We start from the raw sequence: 23,838 nt of genomic DNA, 5'->3' as shown, positions 1-23,838 counted from the left end.
ATTCTTCTTTAGCACGAATATAACAGGGTATCTTACTTCCGAGGTAGAGGTTCGAATATAGCCTTTCTTAAGTATTTCGTCGATATATTCTCATAGTGTCTTAAGCTGCTTTTAGTTAAGGTTGTAGAGTTTGTGGAACTTAGTCGAGGTTCCGGTTTTAAGATAGATTTCGTGATCCTATTGACTATGTTATGGAATACCCGTTTCGAGGGTTTCCTTGAATAACTTACTGTATTTTCGGTATTCCGGAGGTATATTCTTTATTCGTTCTTCTTCTATTATAGGTTTCTTCTTCTTTTCTTCTTATAGGGCTTGGTTTGCGTCGAATATCTTTTGTATAATATTGGCGATAATTCGTTTTCCTTATTTATGTCGTATACCCGGTTGTATAGCCTTCTCGGTTAGTATTGCGGCTTTTGCCTGCTTCGGCTCGCTTGTGTCCTTCGGTGAAGATCCTCTAGAGGCTAAGTCGTCGCGAATATTCGCTTCTTTCTAGTTAAATAGTAATTATCGCGTTGTTATATCTATCTACGCTAACTAGCTAATGCGCTAATCGACTACCGGATTACTTCTCGTTAACTATAGGTAACCTAGTATTATATCGTACTTATATAAGTCTATAATATCGAAGACGATTATCTTATGGTATCCTTATATCGTTACGTCGAGATAATCGGTCTCGCGATCGATAGTTCTATTATTATAGTCGAAGCTTTGTCCTTTAATATTAAAAAGCTTATATACCCGAGTCTTGTGATTCTATAGTAGTATATATCGGTTAACTACTACTAGTAAGATATAGTTGCCTATTGCCCTATTATTTAATAGTACTCGTAGGTAATATCCGTTAATCTAGACTTCTAAAACCGTTTTCTATCCTCTATCTATCTCTACGGAGTAGAGGGTCTTTAGGTTTCCTTCGTCGTCCTATGCCCTTTTTATAGGCGACGTTAATAGTTTTTTAACAAGTAGTATTCTATATTAGTATTATCGTCCTCGGGGTCGTATACGTAGCTACTATCGTACGATTCTAGGTATATCGAGGGATATTATTTTTCTTCCTCTTCGCACGGGTGATATATACACCCGTAGTAATAGACTCCGTAGTCTAGTGTATATCCTTCGAAATACCTATGTGTAATATACTACGTGTATGCCTTTCCTTACGGAATAAGGTATTCTCGCGCCTCGATCCTATATCGTAGGCGTAGTATTTTCTTTGCCCTTTCGTACCTTTCGCGGTCCGTTCGACCTTAGTTAATATAGTCTCGGTCCGCTTCTTCGGTAGGGTCGAATAGTAACCTTATGCCGTTAGGGTACTTCTCGCATCCCTTACACCCTTATCCGTAGCTTAAGGCGTATTCCTTGCTCTTAGCTATCTTAATACCGAGTAATACCTTTACGGTATTCTCGTATCGCCGGAGCTCTTCTATCTCCTTTTATTCCCTAATTCTATGCTAGTCGAATACCTTTGCCTTAGCGTGTCGTAGATAGTCTATTAATTAATACTTACGCCATATCTTCTAGTCTCGTGCGTATGCTTTAGGGTATTTTGCTAACTGCCTTAGTATTATATATCCTGTGCTAGGTTCTACGTATATACGCGCGTAGAACTCTGCTTTATGCTTTTCGTATAGATCGTTAATAACGCGGGTGGCCGGTCCCTTGATTAAGTAGACTTAGTGCCTTCCTTTATTAAGTGCGTGTGTTTTACAAAAGTAATATATATAAGAGATCTATAAGAGTTCGCGGTATTTTGGCGTATCTAGGTGTATACGTGGGTCGTCTCCTAGGACTATTCTCCGGTCTATTACCTAGTTAATTCCTCTGTCTAGTATCTAGGCGGGGATAACTATCTAGAGGTCTTCTCCTTGCGGTAGAGGGTCGTATCGATCTATCGCTGCCTCTATCTATTCTCGTGGGGTTGCTCGTCCGTATAGTAGGTTAGTCTTGAGTATCCTTTTCTTCTATAGTAGTTCTTCTTCGTAGTCTAGGGTATTAGTTATATCGCTTCCCGAATTATTACTATCCTTAGGGGTTATACTAATTTTCTATATAATAGTAAGGGTCCTTGCCTTCGGGGCTTTTAGAAACTATCCCGATTCTTCCTTATTACTTTTATAGATATAGTAGTCGTTATCATAGCACCCTATCTAGTATAGGGCTTCGTGCGCCACTAGCTGATTCACGGGTTGCTTATTGACGTTCCTTGGTATTTCTTCCGTGTTAGCTACTTAGTTAGGGTATGGCACCTTAGACTAGCTTAGGTACTTCGTATCGTAGCCGGACCTAGTTATATTTAGTTGTTTTAGCTTACCTTTAGGTACTGGCCTCTAGCCCTGGCTTCGCCCTTTCTTTAGTGAGCGGTATTCGCGCTTCTAATGACCTGGCTTGCCGTAGTTGTGGTAGGTTGAGTTTTTCTTGTTATTATCTATCGCGGCGAGTTATCGTTGTATAGCGTCGAGGTCTATCGGGCCTAGGTTTATCGTATATGCTTATGCTATATTCTAGCGGGGTCGCCCTTGGTTAGCGCGGTATCCTCCGCGTCCTTTATTCCCTCCTCTAGGGGTGTAGGACGGAGCGTAGTTCTAGTTAGAACGATTGCCTTGCTTTTGCTTACGCCTAGCGTGCTATCGGTTATCGATTCGTACCGCGGTAGCGATATAGTCTGCCAAATCTTCCGGCAAATCGTTCTTATAGAGCTCGTCCTTGACTTCCTCCTTAAGGCTATTATAGAAGGCCGTTATCAGGGGTTCGTTATCCTATTCTAGCTTGCTTAAAATCTACCGAAAGGTTGCTACGTAGTCCGACGCCGATCCTTTTTACTTTAAGTTCTAGAGTTTCTCGATAGCCGCCCGAGATTCGTCTATATTCCTAAAGACGCTCTTAATCGCGTTCTTAAATCCGGCGAACGTGGCGAAGATAGTGATTATTTTAGCGTTCCTATCGCCCTAGTCGTTCGTTAAGTAGTCCCTTATAATAGGTTCGAACTAGTCTAAGGCTATTCCCCCTAGGTACGTGCCTGCGTGGAGAACCTTACTATGGTTATTATTGAGTTAAGTAAGGAATAGTCGATAGTAGGTCTTAAGTTAGGTGAGAAATCCCTGGAGTTCTCCCGCGGCGCTAATATATAGTCCGGGGTTCTTAGGCTTGATAATTTCTCCTAAGTCTCGGTGGTTCTAGGCTTCGGCTATAGTGTCGTATTGCTTAAGTACTTAACACGGTAGTATACTGAATAAGAGCTATTAATGTATAACGGTTAGGTTAGACTAGCTATAGGGTAGGTAGATCTAAGGTCGGTTTATAAACTAAGTATACTAGGATATCGTTGACTTAAGCGGTCGTGTTATAGTCTATATACGAGATAGTAGATCTTGCGTAGATAATTATATTAATAGCTAAGGAGCTGGTAGAGACTGACTATGGTGAAGCTAGGCTTCCTATATACTAAGGTAATTATTATCCTGGACAATAATCTATCTATTTGTTCGTAGCGATTCGTGATAATCGTAATAATCGCGGGAGCGATCATTTGTGTAAGTAATGATCGTGTTGTGAATGGAGGGAAAAAGCGGGGTATGCCTGGGAGCACGTGAAGGCCGCATATTAGGTCGTAACACCGCCTAGCTAAGAAACGAGATAAATAGCGTAAGTAATAATACTATTCGATAGGCTACCGGTAAGGACCTAGGAGAGATTATAAAGCCACGCTAACTAAGACTATTTAATAATATAACTAAGGACCTTTAAGGATTCCTAACTTAGGTTAGAGCTTACTAATAGTACTTTTTATCTATCCTTCGTACGGAAGAAAATAAAGTATATTACGTAGTAGGATATCTATTAAGAGCTACTCTTATATAGTTCGAACCTACCCTTAAGGACTTCGTAACTAATACTTACTAATACCGAAAATAAGAAACGAAGGATATCTTCGCGTACTATAATAACTTTAAAGAGATACTAAAAACAACCTTCGGGACTATCGATAAATAACGCTTAGCGGAGAACTAACTAAAGGCGCTAAGGTAGAAGGGGTTAGCCTCGGACTATAGCGCCTTATTTACCTAAATCGCGTCTAGGATTATTAAGAATAAAAGAGATAAGATAGCCTTTTTTTACCGAGGTCTTAAGGACGAGGTTAAGGACGAGCTATATAAGGAAGATCGACCCGCTACCCTCGCGAGTTATATCGCGATAGCCGTTAAGATCAATAACCGATAATTTAAATAATAATATAAGAAAAAAGGGTAATACTTTATTAATACCTTAAACCGCGATCGTAATAATAAAAACCGAATCTATCTTAATATAGGACGACCTTAATTTTACTAAAGCACGGCTCTCGGCGGAACCTATACGGGACTAATAGATCTTAACGCGATAGAACGAAAGCTCGCCGCGATAGATAAAAAGAACCTTACTTATTATAATTACGGTAAGAAGGGATACTTTACGCGCGAATACTATTCCCTAAAGAAAGAATAAAGCTAGGGCTAGAAACTAGTCCCTAAAGGTAAGTATAAATAGCTAAATATAACTAGGTCCGGATATAATATTAGCCTCCTATAAAATATAGTAACCTTTAAGGAGAAAGAACGATAGAAGTTCCTCGAAGAGATAAAGAAGGCCGGAGAAGAAATAAAGAAGTAACTAATACCCTACGAAGTATTATATTAGTTAGGATACTATAACGATATTTACCTAACTTATCGAGATAGTAAGGAAAACTTAAGATAGTTCCCTAAGGTATTACGCGGGTCTCGCGTTCTAGCTATAATATATAAAGTTACTATAGGACTAGAGTAATACCTAGATAACGAAGAATTATCCGATACCGACTCTATAGATAGTAACGAAGAGCTCTTATAAAAGAAATAAATCCTCGAAACTAACTTATTATACGGACGAGTAACCCTATAAGAATAAATAAAAGTAGCGATAGATCGGTACGACCCTCTACCGTAAGGGGAAGATCTCTAGATAGTTATCCCCGCTTAGATACTAAATAAAGGAATTAATTAGGTAATAGACCGAAGGATAGTCCTAGGAGATAACCTATATATATACTTAAACGCACTAAAATTCTACGAACTTTTATAGGTCTCTTATATATATTACTTCTATAAGGTCTATGCACTTAATAAAGGAAGATATTAAGTTTACTTAATTAAGGGACTAGCTACCCGCGTTATTAACAACCTATACGAAAAATATTATTAAAAATAAGGGATTAATCCCTTAATTAGGTGCCTTACGAGGCCCTCTTATAGAACCCTTATAGGGATTTATTCTAGACTTATTATAGGGGTCTATAGTGCTTATAAATATAGTACTTCTATTGCCTTCTATAAAATTCGAAGGCTAGCATTACTATACTCGCTATTATAAATTAAACCTTCTATAACCTTCTACTAGGTTCGGTTTAACCCACTCTTTTACAAGGTATTATACCGTCCTCACGCCTATAAATATAGGCCTTCGTTCACTACTAGATAGTTCTAAATTAAGTTATTTATTCACTAAGTTCTTTACCTATATCTTACCTACCCTAAAGAGAAGATTACTAAATTGGTCGCTTTCTTCCTTTACTAAAGGGATTCCCAGATTATCGCGATTCACTTACCCTGCGCCTAGAAGAGTATTACTCTTTAATAAATATAAAGTAGAGTTCTACGAGTATATATACATAGAACCTAATATAGGGTGCGTAATACTAAGATAGTTAGTAAAATACCCCGAAGTATACGTATAGGATTAAAAGATATAGCGTAGATATTAGTAAGTAGACTATTTACGATACGCTAAGGTAAAGGTATTCGACTAGTATAGAGCTAGGGAATAAAAAGAGATAAAAGAACTCCGACGCTACGAGATAGTAATAAAGACACTACTTAGTATTAAAATAATTAAAAGTAAAGAATACGCCTTAAGTTATGGGTAAGGTTATAAGGGATACGAGAAATACCCTAACGGTATAAGATTATTATTTAACCCTACCGAATAAGCGGATCGAAACTAGAATAGCTAAGGTAAGACGAACCGCGAAAAATATAATAAAGCGAAAGAAATATTACGCTTACGATATAAGATCGAGGCACGGGAATACTTTATTCCGTAAGGAAAAGTATATATATAGTATATTATATATAAGTATTTCGAAGGATATATACTAGACTACGGAGTTTATTACTTATTGAAAATAGGGGACTAATCCCCTAATTAGGTGCCTTACGAGGCCCTCTCACAGAACCCTTATAGGGATCTATTCTAGACCTATTATAGGGGTCCATAGTGCTTACAAATATAGTACTTCTATTGCCTTCTATAATATTCGAAGGCTAGCACTGCCACACTCGCTATTATAAATTAAACCTTCTATAACCTTCCACTAGGTTCGGTTTGACCCACTCTTTTACAGGGCATTACAGCGCCCTCACGCCTATAAATATAGGCCTTCGTTCACTACTAGATAGTTCTGAATCAAGTCATTCATTCACTAAGTTCTTCACCTATATCTTGCCTACCCTAAAGAGAAGATTGCTAAATCGGTCGCTTTCTTCCTTTACTAAAGGGATTCCCGGATTATCGCGATTTACTTACCCTACGCCTAGAAGAGTATTACTCTTTAATAGGTTATAAGCCCGGATTACTAATCCGACGAATCGATCTACGGAAAAACTTTTTCCCCGGTTATTAGAGCTTATTAAGCTCTTTTCGGCACTTTTAGTCACTCGATTACTAATCGACTCGACTACACAGAAGAACGCTAGGTTTATCGAACTTCGATTTACCCACCCTATAAGGTCACGCGACTTCCTTCTAAGGTACTACCTAGAAAGTAACCTTATTCCTCGATTTCTTACTAAGACCTCGAGACAAGGACCTACCTACCCTAGAGCAGTCCTTCCCACGGCAGCACCCTCCTTATTAAGGAAAGCACCTGCCTTTAGCCTACCCTATAGGCTATGTCTTCACACACGGAAGATTAGGGCCCTGCCGGCCAAGGCCAGGCACAGCCCTTCCCTCAAGACTCGACCATATCTTACACCTCTGATCCGACCTACCCTACACCGCCCACGGCCGAACAGATCGAACAACAACTCAGGGCACAACACGCGTCAATCAGCCAATTACAGCAGGGCTTTTCAGGGCTCCAAGCCTCCGTTAAACACCACATATCAGCCCTAATAAAGGCCGTTAATAGGCTTCAGGGCCCTTCAACAACAGCGACTATAGCGCCTAGAGCCCCTAAAGGATCGACCTCTCAGGGCATCCAAGGCGCTACGCCTCAGGGCCCCTCAGTCACCCAAGGCCCTATTACACAGGGCACTCAAGGCCCTATCGCACAGGGCACTCAAGGCCCTATCGCACAGGGCACTCAAGGCCCTACGACCCCTAAAACACCGGCAACAACGTTCAATAACCCTACAATCAAAGACCTAACTAAACGGGTCTATTCATTCCCTAAGGGCTCTAAATTACAAGGGCCTTCGAATTTCGATCAGTAGAGGCAGGCCCTAGCACTCCAATTCAGGGCACTCGGAATACCCCAATTTACAAAAGACCCTTCTATAGCACAGGGTCTATCAGATCCTGATCAAGCTATTATCCTTATGCTCCTAAGGGATAGCTACACTAAGGGACCTAAAGCCGCTATAACGTGGCAGTCGGACCCTATGGAGGCCTATAAATTACTCACTAAGCAATACTCCTACAGTACTAAGATTCAGAGGGGGCACCTATACTCTGAATTTCATAGCCTAAATTTTAAGGGCTATCAAGGGTCTTTAGAGGCCTTTAACGCTAATTTTAATAACCTCTTAGCGAGGCTAGCTCTCGCTAATATTATTATTACGCCTATCGATCAGGCTAATTAGTACCTTAAAGCCCTAAAAGGGGTCTTTCCACAGTAGGCAGAGCGCTAAAGGTTCAATATTAGGGTTAATAAGGCCCTAGGGGGTCCCCTAGGTCCCCTAAACCTTCAGTTCCTTATAGCAGACCTTCTAGAGGAATAGCGCGATACTACGTCTTTAGTAGCTAAAGCCACTAATTATAGGGCTAATAACGCCCAAAAGGATTAAAAACAAGGCTCTAAGAAGCCTAAAAAGAGCCCGAATCGGTCGGACTCTTAGAGCCCTAATAGGGGCTCTACCTCCCCGAAACAGCCTAAAGGGGAAGAGAATAAGCCTAATAAGGAGCCAAAGGGCTCTAAGGCTTTATTCCTTACAAGGGCTTACGACCTATTTACAGGGAACTTCCCTAAAGTTATAGGCTCTTCTAGCGAAGACGAAGAGCCCTACGAGCCTATTAGCTCACAAGAGCTAGGCTTTCGGGTCCCCTCTAGGGCTAATAAAGGCCCTAAGTTCCCGAATCGAGCCCCTAAGCAACGAGATACCCTTCTATACGATACAGGCTCTACAAGCTATATCGTTAACAATAGGGCTCGTTTCACGGCCTATAAGGCCTATAACAATACGGATTTTAAGGCAAAAGCGGGAGAAGTTGCCAGAAAGGTGCTTACTCGTACTCAGTAGTCAAATTTCGATACGGTTTTACCACAGCATTTCCGCCAGTCAGCTTGCAGTTTTTTACAATGTTATTCCAGATGGCTTCTGATAATTCGCTTTGGACTGTCAGCTTCGGCTGGATGGCTCCCTTGGTGGTCGGTTACGTACTCCCAGATTTGACGACCCCATTTGCTCTGATGAGCGAGGGCTAGTGGTCTCCTGGAGGCATAGTATTAGGAATTTGGTACGTTTCCAGATTAATCGTCAACTCACCAGAAACAGCGTTTGCACTGGATCTCTAGTGGAAACTCGTCCAAGTACAGTGCCTTATTCCAACCGAGGCTTGAGCGTCTTGCATCTTCGAGAGCTTGGCTTCGATTTCTGTAAAAGTCCAGCGCTGCAACATCGTTTGTTAGGAATGCACCATCTGGCGGACCGACGCTGGAAGGCTCGTCAAACTCGTCCACTTCAGGTGTGGTACAAGTGCCATCCTCGTCCAGGAGGCACTTGCTCGTATGCTGGGGCCAGGTTGCCTGGTTAGCGCTTTCAAGAGCTTTGACGTCCCAGCTAGACAACAAATGGTCAAAACGTTGCATTCTATGCCAAAATAGGCGCAGTGGTGATGAGCGCTTACTTTCGGGGAGCGAGAACACAGAACTCGCCGCTTGCTCCGCCTTCTCGTATACACAGGTGCCCGGCTCGGAAATCCATCATCTCTCCAAATTCCGCCAGGGAAACTTTTGCATGCTGATATTCAAGCAATTCGCTTTGACACGAAGCCTTCAAGCCATCTGCCCAAGCTGTTACGTCTTGTCGACATGTCGCGCCACATAAGGTCGTTAACTCCGGTACTGTCCACTCTGCGCCGTTGTTAATGAGCTTCAGACATACCATTCGATTTTCATACCAAGTGCGTGATCAGGATAGCTGAGGCCACGGACCTTGATAGGGCAGCGCACGTCTCGGTTCAGAGCAACTTTGCATGCATCAGAGAGCTTCGTGTTGGCGAATATGACTTCGATGTCGCCGGGGAAGATTTTTAAAGATGACGCGAATGGTAGCTGGACGTAAATGAGGGTTAGAATCAGTGCCCGCAGGGCTGTGTGGCTGATCAATGCATGCGACATTTTGCAAAGCGTCAGAACGCGACTGGACGATGAAGAGATTGAGGAAAAAGAATTCGATGGATTGCAAAGTAGTGTAGACAGTACGGCTGGCAGAGTTCTTTGCAGTCTGTTACCTTCGGCTTCTTCATCACCCTACACCGACCAAGCTAACATGAATACGGTGACCACTATCTGGTAAATGAGCCAGACGCACCCGATATGCGAAGCACGCATGTAATCTCCCACTTAGAACAGAGCCGTTGAATTTTATTTGCTGCATCTGAAATGAATATCGCATGAGCTGAAATGCGCGTGCGCAAAGCTGCAGCCAACGTGAAAGCAAAGCACATGCAGCCAAGTGCTGCAGGATTCTGTCGAAAGCACAAGATTATGCACACGCGGTTGAAGCTGAGCATGAGCACGTGCTACAAAGTGGTTTGCAGCGATGTCCAAAGCTGTGCGGCTTTGCTGCTACATAGGACGAACTTGAATCTTGGCTGTAATCGTTACTGTAAGGCCTAGTCGCTCGAGCCAGACCGCCTGCGGCGAGAGAGATTATCGACGTCTGCTCGGCTCCAGTCACTGCTTAATGATTATCGATGCTGAAGTTGGCGCATGGGCTGGTCCACTTGTTGAGCTGCAAATTCTTTGCGGCGTTCATATAACAGGGCCAAGAACAAGAACCAACAGCATAATTGGACGGATTTAATCTCAATGCAGGACAGCCATTCGAACGTTGAATACAGTCCCGCTACGGGGACCACAATATCTGCAGCCGCGGAGGCTCCTTGCTCACATCCGAGATACTGTAGTCTGGTCTTGGCGTCCAGGTACCTGCATGTTTCCTGCATACTCAGGAGCCGAGCCGTGGAATAGTTGATGGGAACAAGGCCATGGTTTCTGCCGTGCTGTTGAATGAGTATATGTAGTAGAAAACTGCTCTTTGATTAAGGCAAAACTGTTCTCTAAGCAACCACTCTGGCAGACTTAACGCTCATCATGCGGTCGTGGACGGCAATATTGCACCTTGCGGTATTCTTTACTGCCCATGCCACCTTGTCTGCGGCTGCTAATAGCGATGGCCTACTCTTGCAAGCCCTGCAGGTGGCAGAGGGTTGCTCCAAGTCGTCTCCTTGTACATCTGGCTGCTGCAACAAGAACGGTTATTGCGGTTACGGTCCAGACTTCTGTGAAACAACTTGTGTAGACACATGTGACGCCGTGGCAGAGTGTGGCAGTGAGTTCATATTCCAACGCGCCAGTCTTTCTGTCAATTTTGCGACATGGGAACTGAAATCTTGGCAGAATACGCACCCAAAGGCAAAGAGACATGCCCGTTGAACGTCTGCTGCTCAGAATGGGGATTTTGCGGTACGGCGCCTCAAGATGAGTTCTGCAACGAGAACTGCCAGAGCAACTGCAAAGCACCGTCGTCTCCGTAAGATCCAGACTGGCCTAGAAATAAGCCTGAGAAGTTAACCACAATCTGACATAGGTCTTGTGGTGAAACGTCTGGTACTAGCGACGCAAAAACTATTGGCTACTGGGAAAGCTGGGCATACAACCGCCCCGACTGTCAATCATCTCCCGAGGACATTAGTGCCCAGCACTTAACACACATCAACTACGCCTTTGCTTTGATAAGGGAGGACCATCGCATCGCTTCTATGAACAGTTTTGATGCAGCGCTATATCCCCGCGTTATCAATTTAAAGCAGACCAACCCTTCGCTCAAGGTCTTTATCGCTGTCGGAGGCTGGGCCGCTAGTGGGCCTCCGTGGTCGAACATGGCACGCACAGCAGCATCGAGAGCAACATTCATCCAGTCTGCCCTTGATTTCATGGATACCTATGGATTTGATGGAATCGATTTAGATTGGGAGTATCCAGTGGCCAAAGACCGCGACGGACACCCCACGGACAAGGCCAACTACGTTAGCCTTGTGAAAGAGCTCAAGTCAGCCGTGCGAGGGAGGAAGGAAATAAGTGTTGCTATTCCTGCTTCATACTGGTACTTGCAGAACTTTGACATAGCAGGCATGGCGCCCTATGTGGATTGGTTCAACCTCATGAGCTATGATATTCACGGTACCTGGGACGGGGACAGCGAATGGACTGAAGCGGTTGTGCAGCCGCATACAAACTTGACAGGTGACTGGCACGCGAAATCGAGGCCAAAGGGGAGACTGCTGATACTGGATTAGAAATCGACCATGGGCTCAGCTTGCTCTGGCGATCTGGCGTGGGACCCGACCAGGTTGTCATGGGGCTTGCATTTTATGGGCGCTCATTCGAGCTTTCCGACCCAGGCTGTGCAAAGCCTATGTGTCCTTTTGCTGGTGGCGCTGAGCCTGGTTACTGCATGAAGACGTCGGGCGTGCTATCGAACGTCGAAATCAAGCGGATCCTGGATTCCGAAGACGTGAAGCCTGTGTTGGACAAGGAGGCTGGAGTCAAATATATCTCGTGGAGGAACCAATGGTGAGAACGTGTCGCGAAGCGTACGCAAGTGAACAAGGGCTAATGTGACTACGCAGGGTGTCGTATGACGACGCAGAAACCTTGGAGCTTAAGAAGAGATTCGCCAACGACCGGTGCTTAGTCGGCACTATGATCTGGGCCATAGACCTAGATGCTCCTGGCTCGCCGACACTGCGTGACCTTTCTCTTTCTGACTCAACATTACTCAAGAATCCAAAAATCCCTGGGGGCGCTTTCATATCTCTACAAGTCAACAAGAAAATGCAGTCACAGAGAGGAGCGGCATTGGTAGGTCGATATGACATACCTCGTCCAGACACTTGAATAGATGCTAAGATGCTTCTTTAGTCTGTCATTCTGACCGAGTGCTCCAACCTTCCGACATGTCCCGCTGGGTATCGCGCAATCGGCGCAGCTGCTGGTCAATGGGCTCAATTCGGCGCGCCTGCTCCGGGTTGCACTGGCCGAAAGAAGCCTCGTCAAAATGTCGACCTCCGCGCCATTTGCATACCAGACTCCCTGGAGTTTTCGAATTGTGCGTGGGTAGGCGATCCCCCCTTTTGTGGCAGCGGCTGCCCAAAGGGTAGCATCCAGCTGGCCGCGAACAATATGCCTTGGTCAGGAGGCCAGACAGCCGATACTTGCTCTCCGTACACATTCTCCTCTTTCGTAAGTTTGAACTAAATTTGTCATGTTTTGCTGAGCATATCCAAGCTGACAAGACGATGGGTGCAGTGCTGCGAGGAGATCCGCATCACAGACGACACCCAGTTCTGCGACGACTACGACGTTGCTGCTGGTTTGCTGTCGGGCGGCTTCCCTGGCACTTTCGGCCCAATGAACGTCGTCATGCAAATAGCACTAAGGATGGCACAGGCGGGAGGCGCCGAGTTATCGACCGAGAATGACAATATAATTGGCAGCGAGGCGGTCTGTGAGAGTCATCGTCTTGGCTTACACAAGCGCGGCGACCCCGTTGGCGCGGTGGACATGAATTGGCTGGTGGGAGGCTATGTCGACGAGACGGGCTTCTACTACGACAACGACGGCTGGGATGACAGAATCTGCGAGGCGACTGAGACCGTCACCACAACCTCCATGACTTCCACTACATCCACAATGACGTGCGACGCACAGAAAAATCCGATCGCCTGCCACCACTACAAGTCAGCAGCAGCCGCTCTATGGGATCGCGATGACCGTGAGGGTCCTTGCGAGAACTGTATACTCTGTCCTTGGGAGAAGCCTAAGAAGAAGAAAAGCAACGAGGTGGAAAGGTGGAAAAACCAGCATCGGCAGAATTGGAGGGACTATATCGATCGGGCATCAGAGCTTGAATGCGAGGCAGATGAGTACCCATTCGCCAGGTTCCGTGGCTTCCCCAATACATTGCCCCAGAGGCAGCTTATCCGCTAGTAAGCATGCGTATCCTGTCCTACGACTATCTAAGTCATGGTACTGACGAGACTAGTACGCCCAAGGCGCAAAATTCCGACGCAGGACAGATGGTCAAAGGTATCTGTCCTGAAGAAATAGAGTTTCACACAACTGAAAAGATGATTGACGAGGACAAACTCACCTGTACGAAGCAGGTCATCTCCTCCATGACACAGGTCGTTGCTACAGTGGAGTTTGCAGACTGGGACCCTGCGTGGGATGAGGAGCCTGTTGAGGACTATCTAAGCAAGAACCCATGCACGCCCTTCTTCTCCAGGGCGCCCGGAGAGTTCACTGACGTGGGCTTCGCACTCCTGACCGCGGATCCATGGTATGGCGGCCGCGCTCCTCAGTACGACTACAGGTATCGCATACCAAACGTTCTACTCGGCCACTGGGAGCGTGACGACGACGACCAAGTTGACAGTAACGAAGATCAAGCTGGCGATGACGACGACGACGGGCTCTACCTGCTCCTTATCGAGCCAGGTTCTGTGGTGATGGAAGATCGCAACAGCTCGCGACCGGCAACCGAAGAAGAGCTACTCAAGTTGGGGCTAGTGGAGTGCGAGAGTCAAGGTTGTGCAAAAGAATATGCCGAAGCTGGTCTGCACGGAAACTGGGAGCCAGCACCTGCTCACGCTACTACCAGCACCACACAAGGCTCCATATCCATGGAGACAATGCACAAGGCGATTGATCGGGAAGCCACCGGTACACCGCAAGCTTCTGCGGCCTTACTCGGTGGTCATAGTGCTCTTGTATCACCCAAGACCAGAATAACCACTGATGCGGTTCTCGCCGCTGCGGTCACAGACCACCCAACGGTCAGGCACAGGAGACACGGACATGCTAGGAGGCACCAGCATCAGCATCGGCATCATGATTAGCACAGTAGATGAGCAAACGCTAAGATATCAACTAAAACAGGCTACGTTAGGTGTGATCTGGTGAGCCCCAGTATCGCAATAACCTCCTGCGTAGCTTGCAGCATCTGGTCCTCGCTGTACTCCATCCATGTCTCCTCATCTTCAACGACCTGTCGATTATGATCCCGAGCAGCGGCAAGCTTTTCCGAGACCTTCCAAGCTTTGTCTTCGACTTGGTCAACAACTTTTGCCCAAGCTTCTCTTTGAAAGTTATTAGGATAGCCGAAATATTGACGAAGGATGTTCACAGTAATGAAAGTTTGTGGTTCCTGGGCAACATTAGCTGTAATTCAAGAGCTCCCGCACTCAGACCACTAACATTGTATGTACCAATCATGTCATCCAAACGAAACGGGTATATTTCAAGGGATAATAGATCTTCGTAATAAGTCCGCAGAAGGCTTGGGGCATGGTATCCAGCATGGTTGCGGTAGTGATCTACGTGCTCTGGAACTTCCAAAGGCCCTTCGCTTAGTAATGAGGGCAGCTCGCACCAGTCCGCCATCAAGCGAATACTATCTTTTTCTCTTATTAGCGTATAGATATATAGCCATGGCAAGACTTACTGGCTTCCGTATCTAAGATAATGTGCTGAAAGCCATTGTCGGGGAAAGCCAACGCAATGTCCATCGATCTCATGTATTCAACATTGGGCCCAGAAGAACGCTCGGCTCCCAAGGCATCCGTTGTTTTCCAACTTATTGAACTAGGATCCCTTGCCTCGAGCGCCTTCTTGTTATCGCGGTAGTCGACCATCCGCGCACTCGGATACCAAATAGTGCCGCCATGATGGATTTCGTCAACATACGGTAATCGCTCGAGCAGTGAAATAACGCGAGGCGCCAAACGTAGCTTATCTCTTAGATACGCCACATCGAGGAGATGACGTCCCGTTTCTGCAGGGGGGAAAACGACGCGCTCGGGAGGAATGTAGAAGAGGTTTATAAAGTGATTGTATATGTCGTTGAATACACTCACAAGAGTGTCCTCTCGGTACGAGAGCGGCGAGTCATCTGCTGGTGGTACGGTGATTCGGGGAGCACCTTTATACTGCACTAGCTGCGACTCATTCTCGGGTGGAGCTGCGCACATGTCCATTGCATTGGTTCTTACAGGGGTCTTGTGGAAACAGCAACATGAAGTCGTGTTGATACTATTGTTGTTGTCTTCTGCTTGAGAAGCATTGTCACGCGACGGGCCTTGCGGCAGCCCAGCTCCGTTGGGTGTGGGGATTAGGGCAACGGGTTAAACGATACGCCCCGAGACAAGGATAAGGCTCGGGCTCGGGTATAAGGATCTGCTGTTACGTGGGATAGTTGGCGAGGCTGATGACTTGAAACTTAGCATCTTAAACAGTCACTAGCAGCTTGCAGCACGATGAGTAATATGACTATCTTATGCCCTCGAGGCCTGCTGTATGAAGTCGGGCGCGAATCACAATCGCGCTGGTTCCGTGCCCATAACGCTTAGTGTCACAGCTCGACTATTTAGCTGCGTATCGTACTAGGCTACCCTATACTAGTCACGTGTGGATGCACGCACGGACCTGCGCGTATCTCCTTTTTCTAGCTAGACACGTAGCTAGTTCTGTTATAACTCTCCGAGCTATGTCTTGTCAATAGAGCCAGTCCTGCGAGGAGAGTGCCTATCCGTAGCAGTAGATCCGAATGCGTTCCCCGTTCACCTGTTCAGAGAGACGCCCGTGACATTACGTAGCTCTAACCTATTGGACGCCGAACGTGACAATGACCCGCCTCGAAATCCCGTTCCTCCCTAAGAGCAAGGAGGAATTCCAGCAAGACTTCGAAAGAGAACCCGCTCGATGGCTGGCATATATGGCAGCAGCCTATAAATGGATGAACAGCGCGACCGAAGCGAACGAAGAGTCGACCCAGAGAGTGGTGGAGCTGGAAATGCAGATCGCGAGCGCCCAGCGTGAAAACGCCCACCTTAGGGGTCAGATAATCTCCCTCGAGAGGCAATTGAAGCAAGCCCATAACGATGTTTACGAGGCCAAAAAGGAGCGAGACGAAGCGGTAAAGACAGCGCTACCTACCGTAGACACTCCTCCGAGCCCCTCGTGGGCCTCCAGGCTGAGGTGACCATAGCTTCGCTAGTGGGAGAGGATACGCCGCCTGATACCAAATCTGCCGCCTCCGCCCGTCTCTCAGAACGCCTTCCCGACCCCGATAACTTCCGAGTCGGTTCCGTGGACCACGGTTCCGTCTCCTGCCTCGCCTCCTCGAATGCATCGATCTTGGAGAGCCTGTTTGAGCGTTTACTTGGCATACTGATCGTAATGTGGATGGACTCAGGAATGGATGGATGTCTGTACACATGAAGGAAGTGGACGAAGACGACAAAAGTGCCGCTGCCCGACTTTAAGGCAGCAGCCAGAGCCTGGGCCCTGGCATGGCTCCGCCGGCAACAGCATCTGTCTGTCTGGAAATGCTTTCATGAAGGCATGGTTAAGTTGTGGCCGCCTAACAGTCAGTTATGGCCGAAGTCTCGCCCAAGGGCGTTGTCCCACCTGGGGCCGTTGGGCGCAGCGACCGTATTTTACGGTCACGTGATTTTTGGGATGCCAACAGGTAACCCGCCCCTCAGCGGCTTGACTATGGGAGAGCGGACGGGATCCCGTATTTTCCACTGGGTATGGTCGTATGTGCTCATTGGAGATACTACGATAGCTTATAATCGAATGGCTTTGTAGAAATAATCATACTATTCGCTCGTCGCCACCGACTCAATTACTAATCAGCCCCTTACTACTCATATTGTAGGGCAGTACGTACGATGGGCGGGCCTCTTGTTGTACTGTGCTGATAAGCGCTGGCGCTGATGTTTTATCAAGGCTAAGAGGTCAGGGATCGACGAAACGTTGCTCTGGGACAATCATGAGGATCTGGGATAGTTATCCAGCCTGCGAGTAGCGTGTCGTTTGGCTGTGAGTGGCCGGTTAGCGAGTCGAGGGCGTGCTGAGCCGCTATCCAAGTCGAGTAAAGCCGCCTACCCTATGCTACTCTAACCAACGATCAATCCCATCTGGCTGAACAGCCTGGACGCAGCAGCCTGATGCTACTCGTGCCACGCGCCCACCCCCTAAGAGGTGGGCGCGTGGCACGAGTATGTGTTGCCAACTTGTTATTATTCGTCTGTCAACCTGCAGCTCCAGGGACCCCAGCAGGCCAGCTGCGCCTCCCCTCACCAGCACACTATGGCGCGCCATGTAGACGACTTCTCGTGAGGTCATTGTGTTTTGCACTGCCCTCCTACACTCTTCCTCCTCGTTGTCATCGTGACCAGCAAACATCATGCCGTCTCGTTGGCGGCAGATGCTTGGCCGCAGTGAGCGCTCGACGTCTGCCCAGCGCGCCCCTTCGCCAGCAAACCTACCGCCTACCGTCGCCACCCAGCCTTCTCCGACAGGCCTCCGGGCAAGGCTGTGGAACAGTGCGTACAATGAGCTTCAGGCAGATGAGCCCAAAATTGTTGAGGCCTATGAGAAATTCTTGTCGCTTGAGCTGCCGACGGCGGAAGATACTGAGCCCCAGCCGAGGTGGCACCGCATGCAGCGCCTCGTCGAGGTCGGACTGCAGAAGACGGCCAGGGAAGCCGCTGTGAAGGAGCAGGTGAACAGCGCCATCCAGACTGTCAACGTCGTGAGAGGGCTGGTGGGCAAGGTGGTCCAGGCCTCCCCAGAAGCTGCCATCGCCTGGGTCGGCGTCAGCTTCGCCCTCGAGGTCTGTCTCCAGTCTTCCCGCTTCGTGTCGCACGCTGACATTGAACGCTAGGTGCTCTCCAACCCCCTGAGTGAACCCGGCCTCAATCGGTCGGGCCTTTCGTACGTTGTGTCGAGGATGGAATGGTACTGGAACCTGGCGGAGCTGCTTCTCGATGAGCGCGTCGGATCCGCCTTTATCGGATTGCAAGACCAGCTCGAGACGCACATTGTACGGCTCTACAAGAAACTCCTCCTATACCAGATGAAGAGCGTCTGTCTGTACAATCGGAAGCGACTTGCCGTCTTGTTCAGGGACCTGATCATATTGGACGACTGGGGCGGCCAGATTGATGACATTAAGCAAACCGAGGCTGCCGTCTGGAAGGACTCGGAGCAGTACACCTCCCAGCAGGTTCGATCTCACCTCACGGACATTGCCAGCGCAGCAGAACGTCAGTTTTCCGAGCTCCAGAGCATCACCTCCGCCATCCAAGATCAGACCAAGCGACAAGAGCACATCTACCAAGTCAAGGAGGACAAACAATGCTTAGACGATCTCTATGAGACAGACCCCTTTCACGACAAGACGCGCATCCAAGACCTCAAGGGCGGTCTTCTCCGAGACTCGTACGTGTGGCTCCTGGACAATCCCACCTTCAAGGCGTGGCGGACAGACCCCCGTGGGGTGTTTTGGATCAGGGGCGATCCCGGCAAGGGAAAGACGATGCTTCTCTGCGGCATCATTGACGAGATGGAGAAGCAGCCTGCCGGTCTTCTCGCCTACTTTTTCTGCCAGGCGACAGAGCAGAAGATGAATACCGCTACGGCTGTGGTCCGTGGTCTGATCTACACCCTCGTCCGCCAGCACCCACCGCTCATCTCGTACGTCCGGAAAGAATACGACGGAGGCGGCAAGCAACGATTCGAGGGACCCAACGCCTGGGAAGTCATGTGCAAGATTCTCACGACCATGCTCGACGATCCCATCACCAGTCGTGCGGTGTTGATTGTCGATGCCCTCGACGAGTGCGGTGCTGGTCGACCGCAGCTTCTCGACTTGATCACTCGCTTGGCCGCCACCGACCGCGCCAGATGGATTGTATCGAGCCGCAACTGGCCCGAGATTGAGGAGAAGCTCGCGACCACCGCCGAGACGGTCGCCCTCCGTCTCGAGCTAAACGAGGACGCCATCTCTGACGCTGTACGTGTCTATATCCGACAGAAGAGTGACCAACTAGCGCGCTTGAAAGGGTACGACGAAGCGACTCGTGACGCTGTTCATCAGCACCTGACTGACAAGTCGACAAACACCTTCCTCTGGGTGGCCTTGGTGTATCAAGAGCTGGCGGCTCCTGACGTCCAGGCCTGGGAGGCACTCGATATCCTGCACACCCTCCCGTCCGGTCTCAATTCTCTCTACAGTCGAATGATGGAGCATATTGGACGGTCGAGGCATGCAAACCTTTGTCGCCAGATCTTGGCAATCGCCTCCGTAGTATATCGCCCCATCTCATTACAGGAGCTATCCTCCATCAATGAGTCCCTCGTACGCTTTACCGACAAACTCCCTGATTTAGAGAAACTCGTCAGGTCCTGCGGTTCATTCCTGACCGTCCGCCACGGCGTCCTGTACTTTGTTCATCAATCGGCCAAGGATTTCTTGCTAGACAGCGCATCCCCCCAGATCTTGCCATGCGGGATCGAGCATCAACACCGCGCCCTCTTCGCAAGATCTATCGAGGTCATGTCGCAAACTCTCCGCCGTGACATTTTCAGCCTGATCGACCCAGGCATCTCCATCGACGAAATTTCACAGCCGGACCCAGACCCACTGGCCCCGGCACGGTACTCGTGCATGCACTGGGTTGATCATCTCCAGGACGCAAATCCCGCGGACAAGTCAACACTGGAGCACATCCAGGACGGCGGCCTCGTTCATACCTTCCTCCAACACAAGTACCTCTACTGGCTGGAGGCCATGAGTCTCCAGGGCAGCGTATCGCAGGCCGTCATGGCTATACAGAAACTCCAGGCGCTGGTGGTGAGTTTATTTACTTCTCCTCTGAGACCATGTCTAACACCTACGACAGCCAGTCGCAGGAGCGCAGCGGTTGCTGGAGCTGGTCCAGGACGCCCGTCGATTTGTCTTGTCCCATAACGGAGAAATAGAGATGGCTCCGCTTCAGCTGTACGCGTCGGCTCTCGTGTTCAGCCCTACAAAAAGCCTGGTGAGAAACCACTTCAACCACGATATGCCAAACTGGGTTACGTCGCTGTCGCCCATGCAGCCGGATTGGGATGCGTGCGAGCAGACGCTCGAGGGCCACAGCGGTTCGGTCCTGTCGGTGGCCTTCTCGGCAGACGGCACGCGGATCGCATCAGGATCAGAGGATGACACAATCAAGATCTGGAATAGAACCACGGGGATGTGCGTGCAAACCCTCCAAGGCCATGTTGGCGGAGTGCAGTCGGTAGTCTTTCTACCAGGTGATGCGCGGCTTGTATCAGGATCTAAAGACTGCACTATCAAGATTTGGGATGTAGTCGAAGGGAAATGCGAGCAAACGCTCGCGGGCCACAGCCGTCCGGTCTCATCGGTGGCCTTGTCGGCTGACGGCACGTGGATCGCATCAGGATCCTACGATAATACGATCAAGATCTGGAACACGACCACGGGGACGTGTGTGCAGACCATTCAAGACGATAGCAACAAAATCTGGTCGCGGTACTTCATACCGTTGGTGGCCTTCGTACTAGGTGATACGCGACTTGTATCAGCATCTCGCGACCATACTATAAAGATTTGGGATACAGTCGCGGGAGTATGCGCACAGACACTTGAAGGCCATGGTAGTGCTGTTAGCTCGGTGGCCTCCACGGCGGCCGGCAGGCTGCTCGCGTCAGGGTCTGGTGACCAGCCTATCAAGATCTGGGACTTGGCATCCGGAACGTGCGTACAGACACTGAAGAGCCACGACAACGAACGGGTTTCCTCTGTGGCTTTCGCGGCGGACAGCAAACGACTCGCCTCAGGGCACGGCGGCAGGTGTGTTAGGATCTGGGACGTGGCGACAGGCCAGTGTGTCCAGACGCTCAAAGGCTATCATCAATGGATTTCGTCAATGGCCCACTCCAAGGACGCTACATTGGCCGCGTCGGGATCCTACGACACGACTGTCAAGGTCTGGAACATCGTCAGGGCGGCTATAGCCAGAGAGACGTGCGTGCCGACACTGGAAGAGGACCATGGGACACTGGAAGAAGACCACAGCGGCGCAGTTTGGTCGTTGGCCTTCACAGCGGACAGTACACGACTCGCATCGGGGTCTGGCGATCACACCATCAAGATCTGGGACGCGGCTTTGGGGAAGTGTCTCCGAACACTCGATGGCCATGGTGGCGAGGTTAGATCCGTAGCCTTTACGGCTGACGGCACGCAGCTTGTGTCAGGGTCTGACGACAAAGTCGTCAAGATTTGGGACATGGCTACGGGAGCGTGCCTCCACACACTCAAGGGCCACAGCGGCAACATCTTGGCTGTGGCCTGCGCGGACACTAGGATTGCATCGGGTTCCAACGATAATACTATCAAGATCTGGGACGCGGTCACAGGGACGTGTGTGCAAACACTCGAGTGCCATACAGCGGTCTATGAGTTGGCCTACGTGGCAAACGGGTCGCAGCTGGCGTCAGAGCTCGAAGGCTGTGCTGTGAAAATCTGGGACGCACGCACGGGTACGTGTATACAGACGCGTGAGGAAAACTCGAACCTCTTTCCTATTGTCAACGCCCAGGCATTGCATCCTCCGCCTTCCGATGCCAACTTGAAGCTAGAAGAGGCCCCCCCGAAACTGCCGTACACTCATGATTGTGTAATCAGTCGCGATGGACCTTGGATCCTGAAGGGAACTCGGAGGCTGCTCTGGCTGCCTTCTGAGTATAGACCCAAAGCAATAGCGGTTGCTGGATCACTCATGGCACTTGGCGGTCCCTCCGGAAAAGTGACTATTCTGCAACTTGGGGCGTTCGCTCTCAAACTGTAGGTTTCATCTGGCTGGTATGGTCGTAGCGAGCCGGTCCAAGCGCATGTATTCTGACGCAGTCACTCTGGTCAGGTTTTACATATCCATTTAGGTAAGGCTGAAGGCATCATAACCTTGCCAAGAGGATCTATATATGTATAAAAAGGGGCTAGAGTTAAACCATGAGGAAGACAGGGAATCGCACAAGAGCCACGTAGCGTCATGCCACCCTTTTGAAATTGATCGTCATTTTTCAACGAGCAGAGGCCGCCTCATTTTTCGGTGCTATGGTACTGGCAATCAGCCAACTCACCCTCTGTTTCTGTGGGAGGATACTTGCGTTAGCTGCACGATATACTTGACGAGCTGGTCGGCGACTTAACGACCCACGCTAGGGCAGATTGAGCGGATGAGAGTATCACTTACCCTGTGAGTTGAGGATGAGCTTGTAGTCCTCGCGGTAGAAGATGTATTGCGGGTGGTAGATGCCAGCGGCGGAACATTTCTTCGTGTTCTCGATGCCGTCCTAGGCATACTCGTCGGTAGTAGTTAATTAGACCTGTCGTGCTTATTAATCTTGCCTCCTTTGCCTAGATAGGTCTGCTTATAAGATTATAGGATGACTTACGCTATACTTTCCAATGCCCTTATCTTCATAGAAGACAATTGGTGGATTATTTCTAGCCTTATAGTCGATCTAGGAGTATCTATCCGCATAAATTAGTCTCGATCTCCTAAATATCCCACGGGAGGTTATAGAGGCAATTATAGAATCTAGCGAAGAGAGCACTCACGCATTCCCCTATTCATACTCGACGTATAAGTCGTTATCGTCCCTTACCTAGGCTTCCACCTTATAATTACCTCCTCCCTAGGATTCGATCTTAGCCCGGCAGTATTCATCGGAGTCCTAGATAGGGTCGTTCTCCTAGCCCGTAAAGAGCGAGCTAGCAATCGATTTAAAATTTTAAAGGATAGACGTGACTCTAGTGAAGAGGTAGAAGCCGGCCATGATCGGGTTCGCCGCCAAGGGATTCCTTCCCTCGAGGCCGGCGGCCCTGTTGGCCCTAGTGATATTAAAGGCTTCCACGATAGCGGCATGGCGCGCAGAAAGCTCAGAGAGCGTCACGGGGTCTATAGTGATATTACCTCCTGCTCGAGTGAGCTCGGCCTAGGTCGCGGTGATAGAGAGACCAATGGCCGCCACGATGGTAGTGAACTTTATCATTTTCATAATGATGAAGGTTAGAAGCTAGTTCAACAATGACTATACTAAATTATCAGATGAGTGTTTCTGTGCAAGACATTCTGGACTAATGCGAGGGAGGTTGTTGTCTTTATAGTGAAATAGGTAATGTTGAAGCAGGTTGAAGCCCCTAATTCCTTCATATTCTGCCGATCACAGTCATGAACAGTTTTGCGATAGATTCTCTTCCCATCAGCCTGCGATGAAGTCACTCGTTGTCGGATTCAACTTTTGCAACATATCGCGACTGTCCGTCCGAGCTCGGTCGTTACTTGATCCCGTTCTCGTGCAGCAATACCAACAATACGCTCAGCACTACAGCGAGCGAGGCCGCCAAAATGTCCCACAGCCGGAGCTCTCTTGCCAGATCCTTGCACTGTCCG

General features: G+C 48.6%; 4 protein-coding genes across 4 annotated transcripts; 2 read left to right on the top strand and 2 right to left on the bottom strand.

The window, feature by feature from the left end:
• Nucleotides 1-8,239: 8,239 nt before the first annotated feature.
• F5Z01DRAFT_217380 (uncharacterized protein) lies at nucleotides 8,240-9,720 on the bottom strand. Its single transcript, XM_046258187.1, has 4 exons — nucleotides 9,418-9,720; nucleotides 9,145-9,370; nucleotides 8,784-9,077; nucleotides 8,240-8,729 (listed from the first exon to the last, which is right to left on the bottom strand). The coding sequence occupies exons 1-4, from the start codon at nucleotides 9,635-9,637 to the stop codon at nucleotides 8,600-8,602; spliced, it is 870 nt and encodes a 289-aa protein (XP_046122680.1). The 5' UTR covers nucleotides 9,638-9,720; the 3' UTR covers nucleotides 8,240-8,599.
• An 805-nt stretch (nucleotides 9,721-10,525) lies between these two features.
• F5Z01DRAFT_217297 (uncharacterized protein) lies at nucleotides 10,526-14,709 on the top strand. The gene is made up of 8 exons (XM_046258186.1): nucleotides 10,526-10,853; nucleotides 10,922-11,054; nucleotides 11,112-11,767; nucleotides 11,821-12,097; nucleotides 12,154-12,385; nucleotides 12,446-12,766; nucleotides 12,833-13,512; nucleotides 13,569-14,709. The coding sequence occupies exons 1-8, from the start codon at nucleotides 10,616-10,618 to the stop codon at nucleotides 14,422-14,424; spliced, it is 3,393 nt and encodes a 1,130-aa protein (XP_046122679.1). The 5' UTR covers nucleotides 10,526-10,615; the 3' UTR covers nucleotides 14,425-14,709.
• On the bottom strand, nucleotides 14,451-15,561 carry F5Z01DRAFT_690230 (uncharacterized protein; the record flags this gene model as incomplete). The annotated part of the gene is made up of 2 exons (XM_046266106.1): nucleotides 14,451-14,988; nucleotides 15,030-15,561. The coding sequence occupies 2 exons, from the start codon at nucleotides 15,559-15,561 to the stop codon at nucleotides 14,708-14,710; spliced, it is 813 nt and encodes a 270-aa protein (XP_046122678.1). The 3' UTR covers nucleotides 14,451-14,707.
• A 2,216-nt stretch (nucleotides 15,562-17,777) lies between these two features.
• On the top strand, nucleotides 17,778-22,230 carry F5Z01DRAFT_632822 (WD40-repeat-containing domain protein; the record flags this gene model as incomplete). The annotated part of the gene is made up of 3 exons (XM_046261890.1): nucleotides 17,778-18,206; nucleotides 18,258-20,228; nucleotides 20,278-22,230. The coding sequence occupies 3 exons, from the start codon at nucleotides 17,778-17,780 to the stop codon at nucleotides 22,228-22,230; spliced, it is 4,353 nt and encodes a 1,450-aa protein (XP_046122677.1).
• Between the last annotated feature and the right edge of the window lie 1,608 nt (nucleotides 22,231-23,838).

This window comes from Emericellopsis atlantica (genome assembly GCF_019669845.1).
Source record: "Emericellopsis atlantica unplaced genomic scaffold F5Z01scaffold_2, whole genome shotgun sequence".
NCBI lineage: Eukaryota > Fungi > Ascomycota > Sordariomycetes > Hypocreales > Bionectriaceae > Emericellopsis > Emericellopsis atlantica.
The sequence above is the reverse complement of the archived record's forward strand: the minus strand, read 5'-3'. Positions and strand labels throughout refer to the sequence as shown.

Bases quoted from the DNA above. Each gene is read 5' to 3' on its own strand.
- F5Z01DRAFT_217380 (XM_046258187.1), bottom strand. From the start codon at position 9,637: ATGTCGCATGCATTGATCAGCCACACAGCCCTGCGGGCACTGATTCTA. The intron at 9,371-9,417 runs GTATGAAAATCG...ACAACGGCGCAG, and splicing joins CTATCCTGATCACGCACTTG to AGTGGACAGTACCGGAGTTA. The intron at 8,730-8,783 runs GTGAGTTGACGA...CTATGCCTCCAG, and splicing joins CAGTGCAAACGCTGTTTCTG to GAGACCACTAGCCCTCGCTC.
- F5Z01DRAFT_217297 (XM_046258186.1), top strand. From the start codon at position 10,616: ATGCGGTCGTGGACGGCAATATTGCACCTTGCGGTATTCTTTACTGCC. The intron at 12,098-12,153 runs GTGAGAACGTGT...GTGACTACGCAG, and splicing joins ATCTCGTGGAGGAACCAATG to GGTGTCGTATGACGACGCAG. The intron at 12,386-12,445 runs GTAGGTCGATAT...ATGCTTCTTTAG, and splicing joins CACAGAGAGGAGCGGCATTG to TCTGTCATTCTGACCGAGTG.